Source organism: Canis lupus, unplaced genomic scaffold (assembly GCF_011100685.1).
Source record: "Canis lupus familiaris isolate Mischka breed German Shepherd unplaced genomic scaffold, alternate assembly UU_Cfam_GSD_1.0 chrUn_S1696H1890, whole genome shotgun sequence".
Taxonomy (NCBI): domain Eukaryota; kingdom Metazoa; phylum Chordata; class Mammalia; order Carnivora; family Canidae; genus Canis; species Canis lupus.
In genome coordinates, this window is record NW_023330544.1 from 32,798 (window position 1) to 51,250 (window position 18,453).

Here is an 18,453-nt window from a genome sequence, read left to right on the forward strand (position 1 = left end):
AGGAGCGATAGCAATTAGGACAAAAATGTCTAAAAAGGCTTCTTAAGGAGTGATAATGAAAGATAGCAGAGAAACTGCTCTACAAGGACTCTCTCCTCTTCCATAGGAGGCCAAGGGGAAGACATACAACATAATCTAGAATTATTTTTAATTTAATAGATACTGAGAGAATGAAAATTGTGGGAGTTCATTCATTGCAGTAATGTCCTCCAAGCCAACAACTGGCAAAAACATGAACTGGAGTCTGCCCCCATTTCTTCTTCCCAGCTCTGGCCATCCCCACTTGGTGTGGGCTTCCTGGAGAAAAGTGCAGGGAAATTCTCCCTAAAATAGGGTGAAGGTGGATCTCTGATTACCTGAGGGCCCTATGCCTTAGTGGGCAATGTAGCTGAGAAGACACATTTAATCACACAAGTGTACTTTGGCACGTGGTTCCAATGTTCCTCTCTTCCCCAACTCCTGCCACCATCCCCAGTAATTTAACCGTCCACATGGATAGCCCAACCAATACCCTGGTGCTCCATGTTACTGACCCCACATCTCCAAGAAATGCCATCTTCTCTCCACTAAGCACCCAATCCTTGGACTTTACATCACCGAGTTCTCTCTGCTCAGTCTTCTTAAATACAATCATCCCACTGTCTGACCATATGACCAGTCCCTTAGATCACCTTTCCAGCTCTCCCAACACCCCTTCCCAAACACCTCTAACACTGCCAGACATAGAGCAGGCACTTGGTACATTTATTTAACATTCTGCCCTATTCAGACTTCACTGAAACTCCTGCCCACAGACTCCTATGTGGTCTCCCAGGTCATCACACAATTTCCTTACCTGCCTCTCCAAGCCTGCCTGGGTCTCATGATCCATCTCTTCCACCATTCTGCATATCTACTTTGTCAGGCACGGTGTACAAAGTAATGAAGATACAGACCCACATACTCACTGCCCTTGATCGTGTGTCCTTATTCCAGAACTAAAAACTTGGGATAAATTAACTCATCCTGATTCCAAGATTGCTGAGCACCTTGCCATGGGAGAAGGGTCTCCTAAAAATGATGGGCTCCATCCTCAATTGCAGCCTCCCCTCTGCCTGACATCTTTCCACAGTCCCCTCTCCAGGTCTTTCTGGACAGTCCCTTTTCCCAGACCTTACCCTTCTGCCTTCTCAGGGCTACATGGGTCAGTCTTTAACATCTCCCTATTGGCTCCTGCCTGCTCAAGCCTCTCTCTCCTTTCCCAAGAAAATCCTGTACTTGTTCCTTTAGCTACCTCTCTCTTCCCTCTCTCATCCAAATTCCTTAAAAAAGAGAACCTATGTTTGATGTCCAGTCTCCTCTACCTCTGCTTTCTGCTTGACTTGCCTATCTTAGGGCTCTTCTTCAAAGTGTGTCCTCAATCTTCAAAGTGTGTGCTTACGATCTTCATGACCCCCCACCCCACTGCAATCCTGTCTACACTGCAAGACTAGAGATGCAGACCAAACTATCTGAGAGATCATAATCTTGCTCCCCTGAATCCAGTAAACAAAGATTGAGGTGGAAACTCTCCCCATTTATTTTTAAATGCAATACCAAAATATGACAGCCCACCAAAAAAAAAAAGCAATAAACTCAGAAATGGCAAATAGATTTAATGTAGAGTGTCAACTTCAATTGATTGATAGTGGCTGCCTAGAGTGCTATTTGAGTAGGTTTCTGAGGATGCACCCTGGCTCGAAGAGAAAGACTGCTGGGATTAGGAGTATCTGAAAATACAAGTAAAAGAAATTCAAAAAGTCACCCAAGAACCACCAAAAGGGAAGGAACAAAATGCCAATAATGGAATTTTCCCACATGCTCCATATGGTCCTGCAACCTTGGCCTTTCTATAACCAGCCAGCTCTTCATCCCAACCCATGAAGCCCCAGCTATTCCAACCCAGTCTAAGTAGATACCTGAAATCTCACTTATAGGAGAAACCACAGGCACCAGAGCTGCCACTGGTGCTAGCACCAGCTCCACTGAGACCTGCGAAGAGCCCAAATGTGAGAGTGGCAGTCAGGCTAGCACTGGCACCAAAGCCACCATTGGCACTAGCACTGGCGCTAGCACTGGAGCTAGCACCACTGCTCTCTTGGGCTTTGGCTTTAGCTTCAGCTCCAGTTTGGATCCGGGCTTTGGCCCAGGGTCCAATATCAGCTTCGTCCCAGTTGCAGGGCCCAGCAGCATTCTCAGAGCCAAGCCCAATGCCCATTCGAGCTCTAATCTCTGCTCTCGCCTTGGCTTCAGCTGCAGCTTCAGCAGCGGCCTTCATATCTGCTTCCATTGCCTCTCGGTACTGAGCTGCCCATTCCTTGGGATCCTTCTTTTGTACCTGAAACAGAAACAACGACCGTCAGAAGAATCACATTCCAAGAACTGGGCACCTGGGTAGATCAGTGGTTGAGTGTCTCCTTTGGCTCGGGTTGTGATCCCTGGGTCCTGGGATCAAATCCCACATCGGGCTCCTCACGGGGAGCCTGCTTCTCCCTCCGCCTCTGTCTCTGCCTCTCCCTGTCTCTCATGAATAAATAAATAAAATCTTCTTAAAAATCCAAGAACTGAACCCCTAACTGTATGCTAGGCACCGTGCTGCATGCTCTACACAACAACAACAATATAATAAGACAACCTAACTACTAGTATTTATGTACTTAACATTCCATCCCTGCTCTGACACTTATTAGCTCTGAGACCTTAGACATGTCACCTAATCACCTCTCCGAGCCTGATTTTTCTAATCTGGCAGAGGGTAATGACATGTTAGTTGTACAAATTAAACAATTCAGATAAATGTTTGGCACATTAACAGAAGCTTCAGAATGTTCACATCTGAGTGGCGGGCTGCTCTTTACACAGCGTAACCTAGCCAGCAGCACCCCATGCTCTTAATATGCCAAGCTTGGGCAGCTATCCAATTACCTTGCAGGCAAACTTGAGGACTTTCATTTTGCTGGTCTCATAGTAGGAACGCAGGCCCCAGAAGAACTCATACTCAGGGGGATTGCTATTAGGGACTCTGGCATAGTCCAAGTACCTTGAAAAGAGAGGTTGAAAGCCTTTATGTCTAAGACAACCACGGCCCACCCATGTATGGACTGGAAAAATTCTAAATGGCAATCAACCCTACTAAGTACTTTAGCTTTTCTTCCATTATTGAGCCTTGTCCCGTTGGTCCTGTTCAGAAGCCATGTGGAGGTGCAAGGTGAGACACAAGTAGGCGCTATCTGTTCATAAGAAGGCCACAAGTTTTGTGCTCTTGTCACAATTAACCCAGATTCTTGTTGGCTCTGTTATGTTTAGAGGAGCCATTTCCTCAGGCCCCTCTGCCCTGAGCACACCCCACCAGTGGTCATGTCCATGACCTGGTGAGCCCTGAGACAGTCTACCATAGAAAATGACTAAATGGAAGAAACAGTCTACCAAGAGTAGTGTGCTTGTGCATATTCCCAACTGTGTGTGTGTGTGTGTGTGTGTATGTGTGTATGCTCATGAAGGTACATATTAACGTGCCTATGTGAGTACACATGTGTTCTCTAAGGATAATGGGTATGGTGGGCCCTGGCCAGAAAGTCAGGAGGGCCCCATGACCAAATGGTCCCCTTACCAGCCAGGGCCACAATCAGACTTCCACTCTCTGAGACCCAGGTCCCTCAATTGAAAATGGGGATGGGATGGCAGCACTTATTCTGCAGGGTAGTTACAAAAATGAAATGAGATGTACAAGTCAAGTCACCAGCACAGTACCTGGCTGCCTAAAGCTATCATTCTATAGCATTTCTTTATGGACGTTAATTTTTATAAAGCCCTGGTTAGCGCAGTAAAAAGAACCAAGGCATTGTGGCCAGGATCTAAATATGACTCTTCCATTTGCTACCTGTGTAACCCCCCTGAGCAAATTACTTCACTTCTCTGAACCTCAGTTTACTTACATCTACAATGCTGGTGATAATAATCCCTACCTTGAAAAATTGCTCTAAAGCATATGTGAAAGTACATGTAGGTCAGGGAATATGTCCTCCTGTTCCCTCTCACTAACTTAGGAAAAAGTGACCTACCACCTGCATGCACACTCACGAACCATAGGTTAATTACTCAGTTCTGAAACAAGCAAAACATATGGAACACACCATCATCAGACACACTTACTTCTGCTTCACAAACTCATCAGTAATAAGCTTCTTCACGTCCCCAAAAAGCGAGTGATGTATCCTGATAGCAGAGAAAGAAAAATCCATCAGTAAATCAATTAATCAATCAATCAATCAGATATGGTACTCCCCAGATGTATGCAGAGGCATTTTCAACAGGAAAAGAGGTTATGAGCATAAGAAGAAAACTCCATAGTAGCCCAAGAGATAGTGAAACAGAGGACAGAGAGTTTGGGACCATTTCCCACCCACTCAGGTCAAACCCTGGACCCTCTACCGGTACCCCCACCCATTCCACCAGACCACCAGACTGATGCAATCCTGGGACCATCCTCTCTTGCCAAATGACAATACGGACAGCAAGCACTGAGAGAGCCCAATCATACCCAGGGCGCAGCCCCAGCTTGCGCAGCACCTCCCAGATGACAGCTGCAAAGGGAGGCAAGAGGAGACAGGGACAGAAAATGAACATGTGGAATTCCAACTGTGGCCACCCATTCAGCTACATGCCCACTCACCCTCACTGGACCGATTTCCATTCATAAAGATGATGCTAAGAAGCACCATGAGGAGACCTAGCTTTGGCGAATCCTTAGTCCTAGGGAAATAACAGGGTAGAGAGAAGATTTATGTCCAGCAGCCATCTGCAAAAAACATATCAGCCAGCTCACTAGGCTACCCTCTCCCAGATTCCTCACACATGACAGAATTCTTCCCAGTTTATGCTTCAAGCTCTATGTGACGCTGAGCAAGGCACTTAGACTCTTGAGTCTCAGTCTCCTGTTAAGTAGAATGGCAAAATCCAATGCTCCTCTGTCCCAGGTTGTCAAAAGGATAGAAGAATGCCTGTCAACCTGGAACAACCCAGGCACCCAGCCAATGTGAGTCCTTTCTCTCCCAAACCGATCCCCCTGCTCCAAGAGAATTCTAGCACAGCCCCAGTGATGCTCCTGTCCTTCAAGGATCATGATTCACCCATACCAGGAAGAACCACTCTACCAAAGCCAGTAGGAAGAGACAGGCAACAACTGGTCTGCTTTTCTGGGAAGCTTCTGGAAAAACAGAAAACCTGACAGGAGGAATATACCATTCTAGGCTTCTATACTCTTCAGTCACCATTACCATGTGCAGGGCTCCAACTATGTGTGGGAATTGGAACGGGGGCTTTTTAGGTTCTGTCTTTCTGCCTCTCCAAGGGGTTGTGGGGAGAGACGACAGGGATGGAGTAGTGCCATAGACAGAAGCAGAGCCTCCCTCCCACCCCAGCCCTTTCCCAGCTTACGTTCCCAGTATGCCCGCATCAGTGGGCTCTAAGGTGCTGAGAAGAATGTACAAGTGGTCATTCTTATCAATTTCCTTCAACTGAATCCCAAATACCTATGGATGGGGAGAACAGCTTGTAAGATCACAAGTTCAGATTCCTGGGCATCCCAAAGTTCCCATGTACCTAGGTATGTGGGGGTATGTGGGGGTATGTGGGGGTATGTGGGTGTAGGTGTGAATGCGCATTCGTGTGGTGTGGGGGGAGGGGCCAGTGAGATAATGTACATAAGCCTAGGTGGATGGCACACAGCAAACAGCAAAGAAATGTACTATTGTTCTCAGCATCATCTCTGATTCTCAGGAATCTAGGGAGATAGAGAACGGGGAATGGAAGGAAGATGTAAGCATGTAAAATATATTACAGGACATCTCCAGCAGCAGACAGAAGCCAGGACTAAGTTGGGTGGCTTGGGTCCTAGCTGTGCTTTTATGAGACTTGCTATGTGACCCTGGGCTAGTTTATGCCCCTCCTTAGACCACCCCAGATATGGGAAGGCCCCTTCCTATCTATCCATCCACACAGTGATAGGGTTGAATTAGTGAGTCTGTGGTCCCTCCCCCAGAACAGACATGTATATTTGTTCAATTCAATCCTTCCCCATTGCATCCATCCCCCATGGCTGCCCCTTCACCTTCTCCAAGGAATAGCCTGCTCGTTCAATGATTTCAGGGTACACATCAGTGTATTCTTTGATGATGTCCTTCAGCATGTCTGCAAGGGGAGAGTGTTGCGAGCACCTGAGCTGAAATGAAGTCAGGTGGCCCCCAATCCAAGCTAAAGACTGTTTGCCAACTCTGTTGTGGGTGGCACAAACAGGTTCTGAAGTAATGAAAAGAGATGCTAGCACTGCCCAGTTAGAACTTTGGGAGTACAAAGGTAGGAGTGTAAGGACAAGAAATGTCCTCAGCACATGGGAAAAAGGGCCATGGAGGGCACAGCTTAGGGGATGGAGGGCTAGCAGAACTCTACCTGAGCGTTTGATGGGAATCTTCGTCTGGTCTTTAACCAAGAGGTACTTCACCAAATCGTTTGCCTGGGAAAGGGAAAAAAAGGTAGAAAGATCAAAATACGTTTGCACAAGATTTGAGAGGAAGGCAGAAAAGGTAGGCAAGGCAGTAGATAAGGCAGAGTGGAGAGGACAGGGTTCTTACCCTCCCCTGCAAAAGGGCCACATCTCGAGGTATTGGTGTTTCAGGCTCTTGGGATGACTGGAGCTTCGCAGCTCGACGGCGAGCCTTGCCCCTACGGGCCTTAGGTGACCTCAGGGAGAGCAAAGCTCTCCGGGCCCAAGCAGCCAAACGAGTCCTTGATGCCCTGCGGGCCCAAAAGGCTATGGGGCCCCTTGAAGCCCTGCGCGCCATTGAGGCCATTAGGGCCTTGGAGACCCTTCGGCCAGCTGTGGTTCCAGAAGCCTGACTCTGATCACTATTGCCATCCTCTTCGCTATTCAGATGCTTCACCTGCAGCAACAGAGAGGAAGCACAATATTGTCAAACAAAGTAGATGTTCCTTTTCCCTCATCCTCTCTCTTCTGGAAGGCCCCTCTAATCCCACCCCTGGAGTAACAGCCTGATTAGACATTGGCCATGTTGAGTCTTGGGACTGTTTTTCACTGACTTCAATGCAGAAGTTTCATCTCTCTACCAGGCTAGGAACAACCTGAGATGGGGCCTGAGAATTCTCCTCTTCCTATGTCCACCACTGGCCCTTCTTGTACCACCCTGCACAAGTCACCCCACCTTTCTAGGACTCAGCTTCCTTCTCTATAAAACTGGATTACTTTCAGGATTTAATGAAATAACCTGTATGCATGTGCCTAGCTCAAGGTCTAACACATGGTAGGTCCTATGTAAATACAAACTACATTAACATTGCAGCTAAGTATGTGTACTATCTCAGTTCTCCATGACTCTGTGAACTCTCTGCAGAGAGAAATGATATCACATTCCTCTTATTGTCCCCCTTAATCTTGATGAGCACAGGGAACTTTCTAAATGTTTGCAGAACAAATGGACTAATGAAGAGAAGTGGAAAGGGAAGACTGGTGTTTATAGACGTCTTACCTTTCTGGCTTTCTTGGCCTTGACCTTGGGCCGAGTATCCTGATTCTCCTGAGCCTGGGCAGCCGCACCATCAGGCTTAGGTTCATCTGCCAAAGCCTGAGAGGCAGGAGCCTCAGTCTCCAGGGCCTTTGTACCAGCCTTTATATCAGCCACACAGCTGACCTTTTTGGTTTCAGTGGCAGGCATTGTCACAGGCTGAGGGTCAGCACTCTGCATCTTGGTGTCAGCTGCTGGACTCTTCTTTTCAACTGTCAGAACCTGGGTATCAGTCAGCTTAGTGGTAGGGGAGGCCTGAGTGGCAGCCACCTCCTGAGCCTCTGGGGCCTTTGAGACCTCTGTGGCCTTTGAGACTCCTGCAGCATTTGAGACCTTCATGGCTTCTGAGGTCTCTAGTGCCTTTGAGGTCTTCGGTATCTCTGAGACCTCCAAATTATGGGTCACTGTCAATAGGGTCTGTATCTTCAAGCCACTGTCCTCTGAAGCTTCAGCCTGCAAGAGGAAGCAGGAAAGCTCACAGACCTTCTCCCCATTCCCAACTAGGAAAATGGCTCCAAAATTCCAGGACCTCACTTCTCTGACCTATACTAACTCCTACTTACAGTGAGCTCTGCCCACCTAGACCCAACAAGGCCTCTCCTTCCTCTGAGCAGGAAGTGATGGCAGAAGAAGGCAGGCCTGCCCTCCCTCCCTACTTCCTTCCTCCATCCTTCATTCTTCCTTCTTTCCTCCCTCCCTCACTCCCTCTACTGGTGAGGGGGGGCACCCAGGAAGGAAAGTGGGTAAAGGACAAGGATGGGAGGGGTGGTACCAAGGGAACTGAGGCAGCAACGCGCTGGAGAAGAAAAGTAGTAAGGGAGAGGACAAAATGAGGCCTTACCTGGAAGCGGGTTGGACCCGTACCTTTCTCGCTTGTGTCAGACATGTCTCAAGTTGGCCTGGCAAGAGCTGAGCCTGAGGAGAGAAGGCCTGTGTCAAAGGGCCTGAACGTCCTCTCTCCTGTTCTGCCTGGAAGCTGATCCTCACTTTCCCTAGGGCCCCAAACCCAAACCCCGCCCCCGCCCCCAATGACTCCGTTCTCGGATTCAGTAATCCAAAGCTTCTAGATCTCAATTCTCTGCAGCCGCACCCTCCCCTTCTCCAGGAAGATGTGCCAGCGCGGCAGCTCTGAGGACCCCGCCCCTTTTCCCAGTGCACCCCCCCTCCAGCCGCAGACCAACAATGCGCATGCGCGTTCGCTGCGGAGGCCCACCTCAGCCCCGCCCGCTTTCCCAGCACAAGCTCTTTCTTTGAAGTCCACCATGCACATGCGCATTCGGCAGCAGCCCGTCTCCAGGCTGGCTTTCCTCTACACGCCCCTTCCTAGCAATCCAGAGTGTGCATGCGCAATGGTCCGGACTCCGTCCACCGCCCTTTCTCAACACAAGCCCTTCTCCAGGTCCGCAGTACCATTTGGTCCCGCCCCCTCCCCAACAAGCTTTCTTCTAAAATTGTCGCAGTTTGGTGGTCCCGGCCCCTCCCCTACTCACACCCACCCCAAGTCCACACTATGGCCCTGTCCCGCCCTTTTTCACAACACGCCCCCTCCAACCAGGGGCAAAGCGCATCTTGGTTCCGCCCCTTCCTTAGTACACCCCCTCCTCAAATCTAGAATGGAGCCAGTGATTCCATTTTAGGCCCAGCCAAACCGGGTCCAGTCCCCTCCCTTCCCATCCGGATGGATCCGGTACGATCCGGTCCCTACAGCAGGTTTTCTCCAGATATGAGAGGGTGGGGCCGATCCTTATTGGGCTGTGATCCAGAGCCGGGCTGGGCCCCACAGCTCACCTCCTTCTCCTTAAGTTCCAGAGTGCGTCCACGCTCCAAGCCCCTCTAAAACTCCTAGACTGCCCTCCCTGCTCCAGGCCGGAAGTGGTCCCGCCCCTTTCCGCCTCCCTAGGGGGGCCTCTGTCGCAGCCAGTCTGCCCTTCCCCCCCGCCCCCCGCTGATCCTCATTCCTTATCACCCCCGTATTCCCTCTGCCTTGCTCCCTGCTCCCTATCACCCCTCGCATTTCCTATTTTACCCCACAGAATTCCTTATTCCTATTCCTTACATCCTATCCTGTGTTACCTTTGCACCCCCTTCCCTAGTACTCCTTAACCCTTCTCTGCATTCCCTATTTTCTTCTCTGGATTTCCACTTTCCCTCAGTATTCCCCTCTTCCTCCCAGTCGGTCACTCAACAAACCCGGTTCCCCTCCTCCCCACTAGTCTCAGATCGCCAATCCTTACCGCCTACTACCCTCAGGAGTCCTGATTGCCTACATCCTGCTCCAGGTCATCTCTCCCTCAGCTGCAGTGGTGCAGTATGGATTGCCCACCTGCCTGGCTATAGGTTCGAGGGAACTGAAATCACTGGCTGCCAGGAAACCCAAATCTCAACGCCCCTCACCTTGTCCTCCAGCAAGTCCGGGATGAGTCTGCCCTCTCTCAGTCCCTCTCGAAGTCTCAGCCTCCTGGACTAGAGCTGCAGCCAGCCCAGCCCAGCCCCTTTCCGCAGCCCCCTGCCACCCCCCTCCTTCCTTGGGGGTGGGGCAAGGGGCCCAGCTCTGGGCTGTCTGACGCCAAAGCCCATGTTTATGCCACTGTACCAGGCTCAGTCTGCAGACCTTCGAACTAAAACCACCGCCTCAAAGCGATTCATTCACTGAATGTATTTATTTTCGTATCTTTATTTTTTCTTATTACAAAGATAATCATGTGAAAATTCAAATAATGCAGAAATGTGTAACATACCAATGAAAGGCCACCCTTATCTCATTTCCCAGAAATAACCACTATTAACATTTTTATATACAGTCCTCCAGATTTTTTTCCTATTCATTACTAATTATTTGGGGTTTCTCCCCACAAATGGTATCCTACACCTACTGTTCCATGACCTGTTTTTTTTCCAGTTATATATTCTAAACAGCTTTCTATAGTGCACATTTTTCTTAACAACTTCATATTATTATCTTGTATAGATGGCCCATAATTTATTTAACCAGTCCAGGATACATGGCTATGGACATTCAGATTGTTTCTCTCTCTCTCTCTCTCTCTCTCTCTCTCTCTCCTATTACAAGCAATGCTACAAGGAATATTCTGCATCTGTATATCTGTATTGAGCTTTTTTTATTTGCAGTACTTTTTGCTGACTAAAATGCTACAAAAAGTCTTCCATTTGATAAGAAATTTGTCAACTTACTCTCAAAAGGTACATGGGAATAATGTTCCCACCAACAATGTCTCTCATATGCTTGTGTTACAAATATAACAAATATTTTTCATGTTATTCATGATAACCTTTGCTATACAAAAGGATTTAATTGTTATATGATGAAATGTATCAGGTGTTCCTTTATCACGACTGGATTCTGCTTCATGCTTAAAGATGCTTTCCACACTCCTATAACAATCCCTGTTTTTTCCCAAGCACTTTTATGGCTTTGATATTTACATTTAAGTATTTGATTATTCCAAAATCTGTTTTGTAAAAGGACTCAGCTTAATTATTTTCCAAAATCACTGTCTCTTATCCTTACACCATTTGCAAATTAATCCATCTTTTTTCCCATTGATTTGACATGACACTTTTATCACATAATAAATTTACATAAGTAATTGGGTCTATTCAAGAGAACAAAATAAGATGTATAAATAATGGAAAGTAGACAGAATTATCATTAGTTACTGAGTATATGAATGCAGACCTGGAGAACCCCAAAGCATCAACTAAAAAGTTATTAGAAACCATAATAAAATTCAGCGTAGTGGTCAGTTACAGAAATAATATTCAATACCTTTCTTACACTCAAAAGTAATTCAAATGGTCATAAGTCTAGTGCTTTATGAGGTCACCTTTTCCTTTACTATAATAAAATATCAATCCCTACATTCTATGGATAATTCTCTCTCTCTCTCTTTTACACACACACACACACACACACACACACACACACTTCCCACACAAGATGGGCCTCTGTTCTCCTGATTCCTCTCTTTCTCTCAATTGTTGCTTCCTCCAAGTTTTTATCAGTTTCCTAATTTCTTGTCTCCTAGATTCTCTCCCCCATCCACAAAGGCTTTATTTCACACTAGACACCGCTCCTCCTTGCCTTCCAGTTCTAGTACCCAAATTCCCATTGCTTCCAAATCATAGCTAGCCTTGAAGGCCAAGGTAAGGACTTTGGTCTTGATCTTGAGAGCACTGAGAGGTTTTTGAAGGGGTTTAGGCTTTGATACAATACAGATTTGAGTTTTAGATAGAACACCCTAGCTGCCTAATCAATAAGAAGTATAGATTAGATGTCTACCTGGAAAGAGATAACTTAGTTATCTAAGTAAGCAATGATTGTGTTTGGCCTAGAGTGGTAGCAATGGAGGTAGTGAGAAATGATTGACTTCAGAATATATTAAAGAAGTAAAAAGGGGCAAGACTTTATGAATAATTGGGTGCGAGGAAAGAGGTAAGGAAGAGGGAAGTATCAAAGGGAACTATTGGGGATCTGATTTGAGAGATCAAATGTGTCAGTGGTAACTTATTTCACTGAGATAGGGAACACTAATAGAGGGGAACTGGACAGTGATATTGAGATACCTGTGGGACATCCAAGAAGAAATATTCCATAGGTAGTTGAATATACACATCTGAAGCTCACGAAAAATGTCTGGACTGAGATAACAGATCTAGAAGTCATCAATATATAAATGGTTCTTTAATCTATGGAAAGGAAAATAGCACCTGAGAAGAATGTGCAGCCTTAGAAGAGATGAAGCCTAGGATAGAGCCCTGGAGACAAACAGTGACCATGGCATAGGTGGAGGACAAGGACCCCATGTCTCATGGATGGATATGTAGTGACCAAAGAAATAGGAAGAAAAGCAGGAGAAAGTAGTGTCATAAAACCAGGGGGAAAGAATGTTTCAAAAGGAAGAAGGGGTCAATAGTGTTGAATGCTATCAAGAGGTCAAGAAAAGTCGTGAAAAAATGTCTAGAGATTATAACAATCAGGTGGTGGTCTGGTCTCTTGGAGGGGTTAATTTCACTACACACATTTGTGGCATAGATTGGTAATTGCTTACCCCAATATCCATTCTTATCTTCTTCCTTAGTAATAAAACATCTTGAATTTTAGCTGGACACAGCCTCCTGGAATAAAGGCCATGAAGACAAGGGTGAAATCCTAAGGATAGTGGAGCAGTAAACTAAAAAGAACCTGAATCTCTTAACAATCTCACGGTACCACCATACCAGCTTTGGACTGCCTACCCTCTAGATTTCTTTTGGGTGAGATAGATACATGTATGTCTTATTTAAACCATTGTTACTTGGAAGTCTATGTCATGCAGTAGTTTCATGATTGTAGTGAGTTGAGATGTGAATGGTAGGTGAGGTATACATGACAATGAGTATAGACTACTCTCTCTTTTTTTTTAAAGATTTTATTTATTTGCTTGACAGAGAGAGAGAGAGGGAGCACAACAGGCAGAGAAAAAGAGAGAAGCAGACTCCCCGCTGAGCAGGGAGCCTGATGCAGGGCTCTATCCCAGGACCCTGAGATCAGGACCTGAGCAGAAGGCAGACTAAGCCACCCAGGCGTCTTTCTTTCTTTCTTTCTTTCTTTCTTTCTTTCTTTCTTTCTTTCTTTCTTTCTTTCTTTCTTTCTTTCTTTCTTTCTTTCTTTCTTTCTTTCTTTCTTTCTTTCTTTCTTTCTTTCTTTCTTTCTTTCTTCTTCTTTCTTTCTTTCTTTCTTTCTTTCTTTCTTTCTTTCTTTCTTTCTTTCAGATTTTTATTTATTTATTCATGAGAGACACAGAGAGAGGCAGAGACAAAGGCAGAGGGCCAAGCAGGCTCCCCATGGGGAGCCCTATACCTGACTCAATCCCAGGACCCCGGGATCATGACCTGAGCCAAATACATATGCTCAACCACTGAGCCACCCAGGTGCCCCTAGACTACTCTTTCAAGAAACACCTGAGCCTGATTTGAAGGTTCTCCCAAAATCTAGCTCTAACTAGTTTTTAGCCTTTTTCTTGCTGTTTTTCTGAACACTGCCTATATTCCAACCAAACACAACATTTACCATTACCAGATAAGTTCTGCTTTCTCTTGCTTAGGAGGCTTTGTACAATTTCTTCCCCATGGAATAGCTTCTGTTACATCTCTCCTCTGTTACAGTTTCCACCTTTTAAAATTCCAAAACATTTTAAGCCCAGTTACAGCCTTTGGGATGCTGAGTAACCTTAATGGAATACAGATTCAGAACCTTAGGGGATACTGGATTTAAGGGACTCAAGCAAAATCTCAGTCCAAGTCCTTCAAAGAGGCATTCCCAAAGATTTTTAAAGCCAAACTTCCCGAGTTCCCTCTCAATACCACTATCTTCCTAACATAATACCAGAGCTACCCTTATAACCTGTGGATCAGAGGACAGGAAGAAACCTTATCAGAAGAGAAAAGACAAATTCATTCATTCACAATCTTCACCCTTTGACCAGAGAGATTTTTTTTCTACCTTCTCCTTGTGAACTCTTTTGATCTTTAGCACCTACCCATAAAATCTGAAGAACCTAGATCACTGGGTCCCAGACAAGTTTCCAGCATCCATACACTGGCAGGCAAATACCTGAGATCATATAGGTTCTACATGTCAACTAAGGACAAAGATGAAAAGCTGAGTTATCACCAGGTAGCTCTGTTCAGGAGATAAGGAAAGGCAAGCTAAACATTGCTCATGTAGAATGTTAGGGAATGAAACTGCCTAAACCTGGAACATCTAAGATTTCAAACCATTGAAGCTTAAATTGGAAGCCCAGAATATCCTTAACCACAAACCCTCTCTTAACATATTTCCCTTTCCCCAAATTATATGAAATAAGTACAAAATTTTGGAAAATTCAGAGATAAGGCTAGAAGTGGGTAGCAAAGTTTTCTCCCCAAGGATGCCTATCACTTTTTTAGTCATCTGAGTTCACACAACATAGCAATTCACTTAAAAATTGGACATTAGACCTTCCTGTTCTTCACACTTTTCCATCCATTCCCATTACTGGAAAGGCCTACTAACCATCCCTTATCCTGGGCCCCATTCCTCATTGCTATTCGGCCCTTTCTGTCCTTCAACATCTGGGAAGGGCAACTCCTCTATTTCCAATTTTCAGATTCCTATGTCCTCTCTTGTGAGCTACTGGTGGAATCTCATTTTTTCTTTCTTTTACATGCAGGGCAATTTAATTTATTTTGTAATACTCCAAGCCCAGAAAGCTATCTTTCCACGATCAAAATGACTGCATTTTTTAAACCAAAGGCAAATTTTCCATAGATGAGGAAATGAGGAAACTAGCTACCCACTTTTGGACTAACACTCTTTCCCCCTGCTCTTTGCACAGTGAGTCCTTTCTCATCACATATCTGTGAGGCAGATTCAGGCCATTCAACAGTCATGGAGCACCAACAATATTTTAAGCACCTCTATAGAGGCAGTCCTTTTCTTGAGGGGCTTTCATTTGTATTGTATGAGCATCAGCCTCATTTTTACAGAGGAAAATATTAGGAGTATAGGAGTAAGGTAACTTGCCCATGGCAAAGCAACTAACAACTAGTAAATGACAGAGAGAGGCCTTGAACCCAGGTCAGCACAATGCCAAATACCAGAAACTTCACTACTATGCTGTACTGCTTCCAATGTTTTAAGTCGGAGAATATCCTTTCCAATCCTCTTCATAAACATATATGTGGTGGTGTGTTACAATATGATTATCTTCTATGGAGATGAATCTAGCTGGATATTCACATACCCATTTTGATACTATCATAAAGTATCATAGGGTATGTAATTATTTTGTTGTCATGAGATCAACATAAAGTTTTTAGAGTTTTATTTTTATTAAAGCAATGCATGCAAGGCAACAAATCAAACAGTATAGAAGAGCATATGATCAAAACCAATAGTCTCTTGCCTCAATCCTCCCCTTCTCCATCTCACTCCCTCCAGGAAACCTTAAAAGGATTTTTGTTGTTGTTCTGCTGGTATATCCCTTTACAACTCTAGATAACACATATATAGATGTTTCTTGGTTTATAAAATTTAGGCAATATCTTATTGTCTACCCAGTATGGCAATGAGGATTTTGTTCATGTATATATACTGCCTCACTTTTCCCTCTACTTCTCTATATTTTTAAATACTGATATTCCTTTTTTTTGGTTCTTGGTTAATTTTATAACTTGAAAAAAAACATATTCAAACCTTCATTCCTTATTCCATTCATTTTTGACCAGATAATGTCATCTGCCCACTTTTTAGGACAAGGCTATTAGGGCCAATACCCTCCTGCTGCCCATTCAATGACCCACATTGTCAGTTTAATCTTTCCTTTACATTGTTCAGATTATTAACATTTACATTCTGTTCTGCTGCCACAAGCAGGTCTTTCATTTTTTGTTCCCAAGTTGGCTCTAAAACCTGAAGACCAATAAATAGCATTTACATTATCATGACTATGTAAATATTTTTCAAAATCCAGCTGGGTAGTGAGCCATGAATACACTTCCCTCTCTACATATCCAAAGACACAATCTCTGGGCCTCTCAAAGAAGAATGTTTCTACTACCAAAGTCAAAGAGAGTCTCTCTTATATTCTATCAGCTGCTTATAATTATATTTTATTTTGCTTTATAATTGGACTATGATTTTCTCAAATAGTTACACACACATAGAGTTTCTAATAGCTTTTCTCTTTTTCTTGAGTCATTTGCCTTTATCATATCCATTCATTCAACAAATATTTATTGAATGTCTCCTATGTGCCATGCACTGTTCTAGAAGCTGAGGGTACAGCAGTGAAGAAGACAGACATCCTTGCTCCAGGGAGCAGATACTCTAGTGGGCAAGAGAAAATAATCAGATATAAAGTAAAATATACAACAAGTTAAAATGTGGTAAATGCTATAGAAAAAAATAAATCAGGGTAAAAGAAATTGGGAATGCCAGTGATTGTGGGAGATTATTGTACTTTAAAATAAGTTGGTCAGAGAAAGACCCCCTGAAAAGGTAAAATGTGAGCAAAGACTTCAATGACATGAGAGAGCTAACCAAGTGGATACCTGGGGAAAGAACATTTCAAATGAAAGAACAGTCAGTGTAAAGGCCCTGAAGCAGAACTGTACCTACCTTTTTTTTTCTCCTGACATTTTTAGAGAGCATAAAGGTCAGTGTTGCTAGAGAGGTGGGAAAAGGCAGAGAAGGAAGTAATAGGATGAGGCCAGATAGGTAACAGGGCTTAATCTTACAGGGACCTGTAAGCCACAGTGGGATCCACAGGAGAAGTTTGAGTAGAAGTGGAAGAGGATCTGAATTTGGTTTTATAAGGCTCCCTCACGTTATTCGGAATGGAATATATACCGGTGCGGTGGTGTGGGGTGGTGAAAGGGAAGATTGCAAAGAGAGAAGCAGGAGGACCAATGAGGAGGCTATAGTAATCCCTTGGGTTGGATTAACCATTTCCTGGGTTCATTGTTCTGGGCATCTGTTCTGGAAATCCTTCTTCAGCTTTGGAAAATTAACTTCTAATATGTTTTTAACAATTTTCCTTTCATTTTTTCTATTCTATCTAGAACTTCTATTATTCAGATGTTGAAATTGCTGATCTCTATCTCTTAAAATATTTCTCATACCTTGTGTTTCTTCGTTGTTGTCCCCCCCCCCCCTATATTCTGGGTAATTTCCTCAACTTTCTTTTGCAGTCCTTCTGTTGATTTTTTCTTATTTCAACAACTTATTTTTCATTTCTAAGGAGTCTTTCTTTTCTCAGATTGTTCCTATTTTGTGGCATCTAGCTCTTGTTTTATTCATGCTATATCTTCTCAAATTTTGCGGAAAATATTATTCTTTTCTGAAATTCTCTTTTGTTTCCAAAATTCCCAAATTGCTCTGGGATCAGTAGTTTTATTTATTTTAGTCTTTTTCTTTCATGCTGCAGTTTCTTTTAATTTACCTGAGGATCCTTGGTTTTCCATTCCTAGTTAAGAGATAGGACTGGTAGCTGGTTTCTCTGTTGTTGTACAAGCTCTAAATAGAGCTCTCCCCCATGAGGAAATTATGAAAGGAAACTTTGTGTGGACTTGGGAGAGGTGGCAACTGACAGGCTATGAGTGGTCCAAATATCAGAATGAGAAGGTTTTGTTCTGTCATACCAAATGCCATAGGACAAATCTAAGTGTTCTCTACATAGCTTGTAAAAATGTTATTAGAGGTTTTGCCTGAAGGTAAGTACTGGAGCTGCATGCTACCTATGTGTGTGGAAAGGGCAGGGAGATAGGGGTTCTGACTGTTGCTGATATCCCATATGCAGACCTTCAAGTAACCTTTTTCTCAGCTCTATTCCTCACTCCCGTCCTCCACTGTACCTGCAGACACAGTCCAGAACGTCTCCAGGTTCCCACATACTGACTAATGCCCATCAACTCAGCCTCTCCCCGACCTTCCTCCACCTAGGTCTCCAGAGGGATCAGGAGTTTCCCATACTTTTCATCTCAGTCCAGCCTCATCTCACTCTAGTCCTAGCAGCTAATATTTACTGAATGCTAACCTTGTTCCAAGGATTCCAAAATTACAATGTCACCTAATCTTTATTACAACTTTACTACAATTTTATGAAGTAGGTGATGTTATTATCCTTGTTTTACAGGAAGAAACTGAAGCTATAGAGTGATTAATATTATTAAATATTAATTATTAATATTATTAGCTCAATGTTACATTGCCAGTAAGTGGCAGAACTGAGATTCAAACCCAGATGATCTGAATCCAGTAGTTCTATATTGAACCACTATGTTCTATTCTCATTTTTGCCCTAGCCTGCCTTGGCCT

General features: G+C 44.3%; 1 protein-coding gene, 1 non-coding gene and 1 pseudogene across 5 annotated transcripts; 1 reads left to right on the top strand and 2 right to left on the bottom strand.

Annotated features, from left to right (window-relative positions):
* Nucleotides 1-1,614: 1,614 nt before the first annotated feature.
* On the bottom strand, nucleotides 1,615-10,119 carry MAGED2 (MAGE family member D2). 4 transcript variants are annotated; one of them, XM_038589147.1, is made up of 13 exons: nucleotides 9,990-10,119; nucleotides 8,437-8,510; nucleotides 7,560-8,048; nucleotides 6,648-6,956; nucleotides 6,466-6,529; nucleotides 6,128-6,207; nucleotides 5,455-5,549; nucleotides 4,691-4,770; nucleotides 4,559-4,601; nucleotides 4,171-4,233; nucleotides 2,944-3,058; nucleotides 1,938-2,356; nucleotides 1,615-1,748 (listed from the first exon to the last, which is right to left on the bottom strand). In XM_038589147.1, the coding sequence occupies exons 2-12, from the start codon at nucleotides 8,479-8,481 to the stop codon at nucleotides 1,946-1,948; spliced, it is 1,794 nt and encodes a 597-aa protein (XP_038445075.1). In that variant the 5' UTR covers nucleotides 8,482-8,510; nucleotides 9,990-10,119; the 3' UTR covers nucleotides 1,615-1,748; nucleotides 1,938-1,945. The 4 variants fall into 4 exon arrangements, with proteins under 4 accessions (XP_038445075.1, XP_038445078.1, XP_038445077.1 ...); XM_038589150.1 differs by lacking the exon at nucleotides 9,990-10,119 and adding an exon at nucleotides 9,830-9,877; XM_038589149.1 differs by lacking the exon at nucleotides 9,990-10,119 and adding an exon at nucleotides 9,384-9,476.
* On the bottom strand, nucleotides 3,234-3,365 carry LOC119868670. The gene has a single exon (XR_005386975.1). It is a non-coding gene; the product is annotated as a small nucleolar RNA SNORA11 (small nucleolar RNA).
* Nucleotides 8,705-18,453, top strand: part of LOC119878531 — a 35,228-nt pseudogene continuing 25,479 nt past the window's right edge.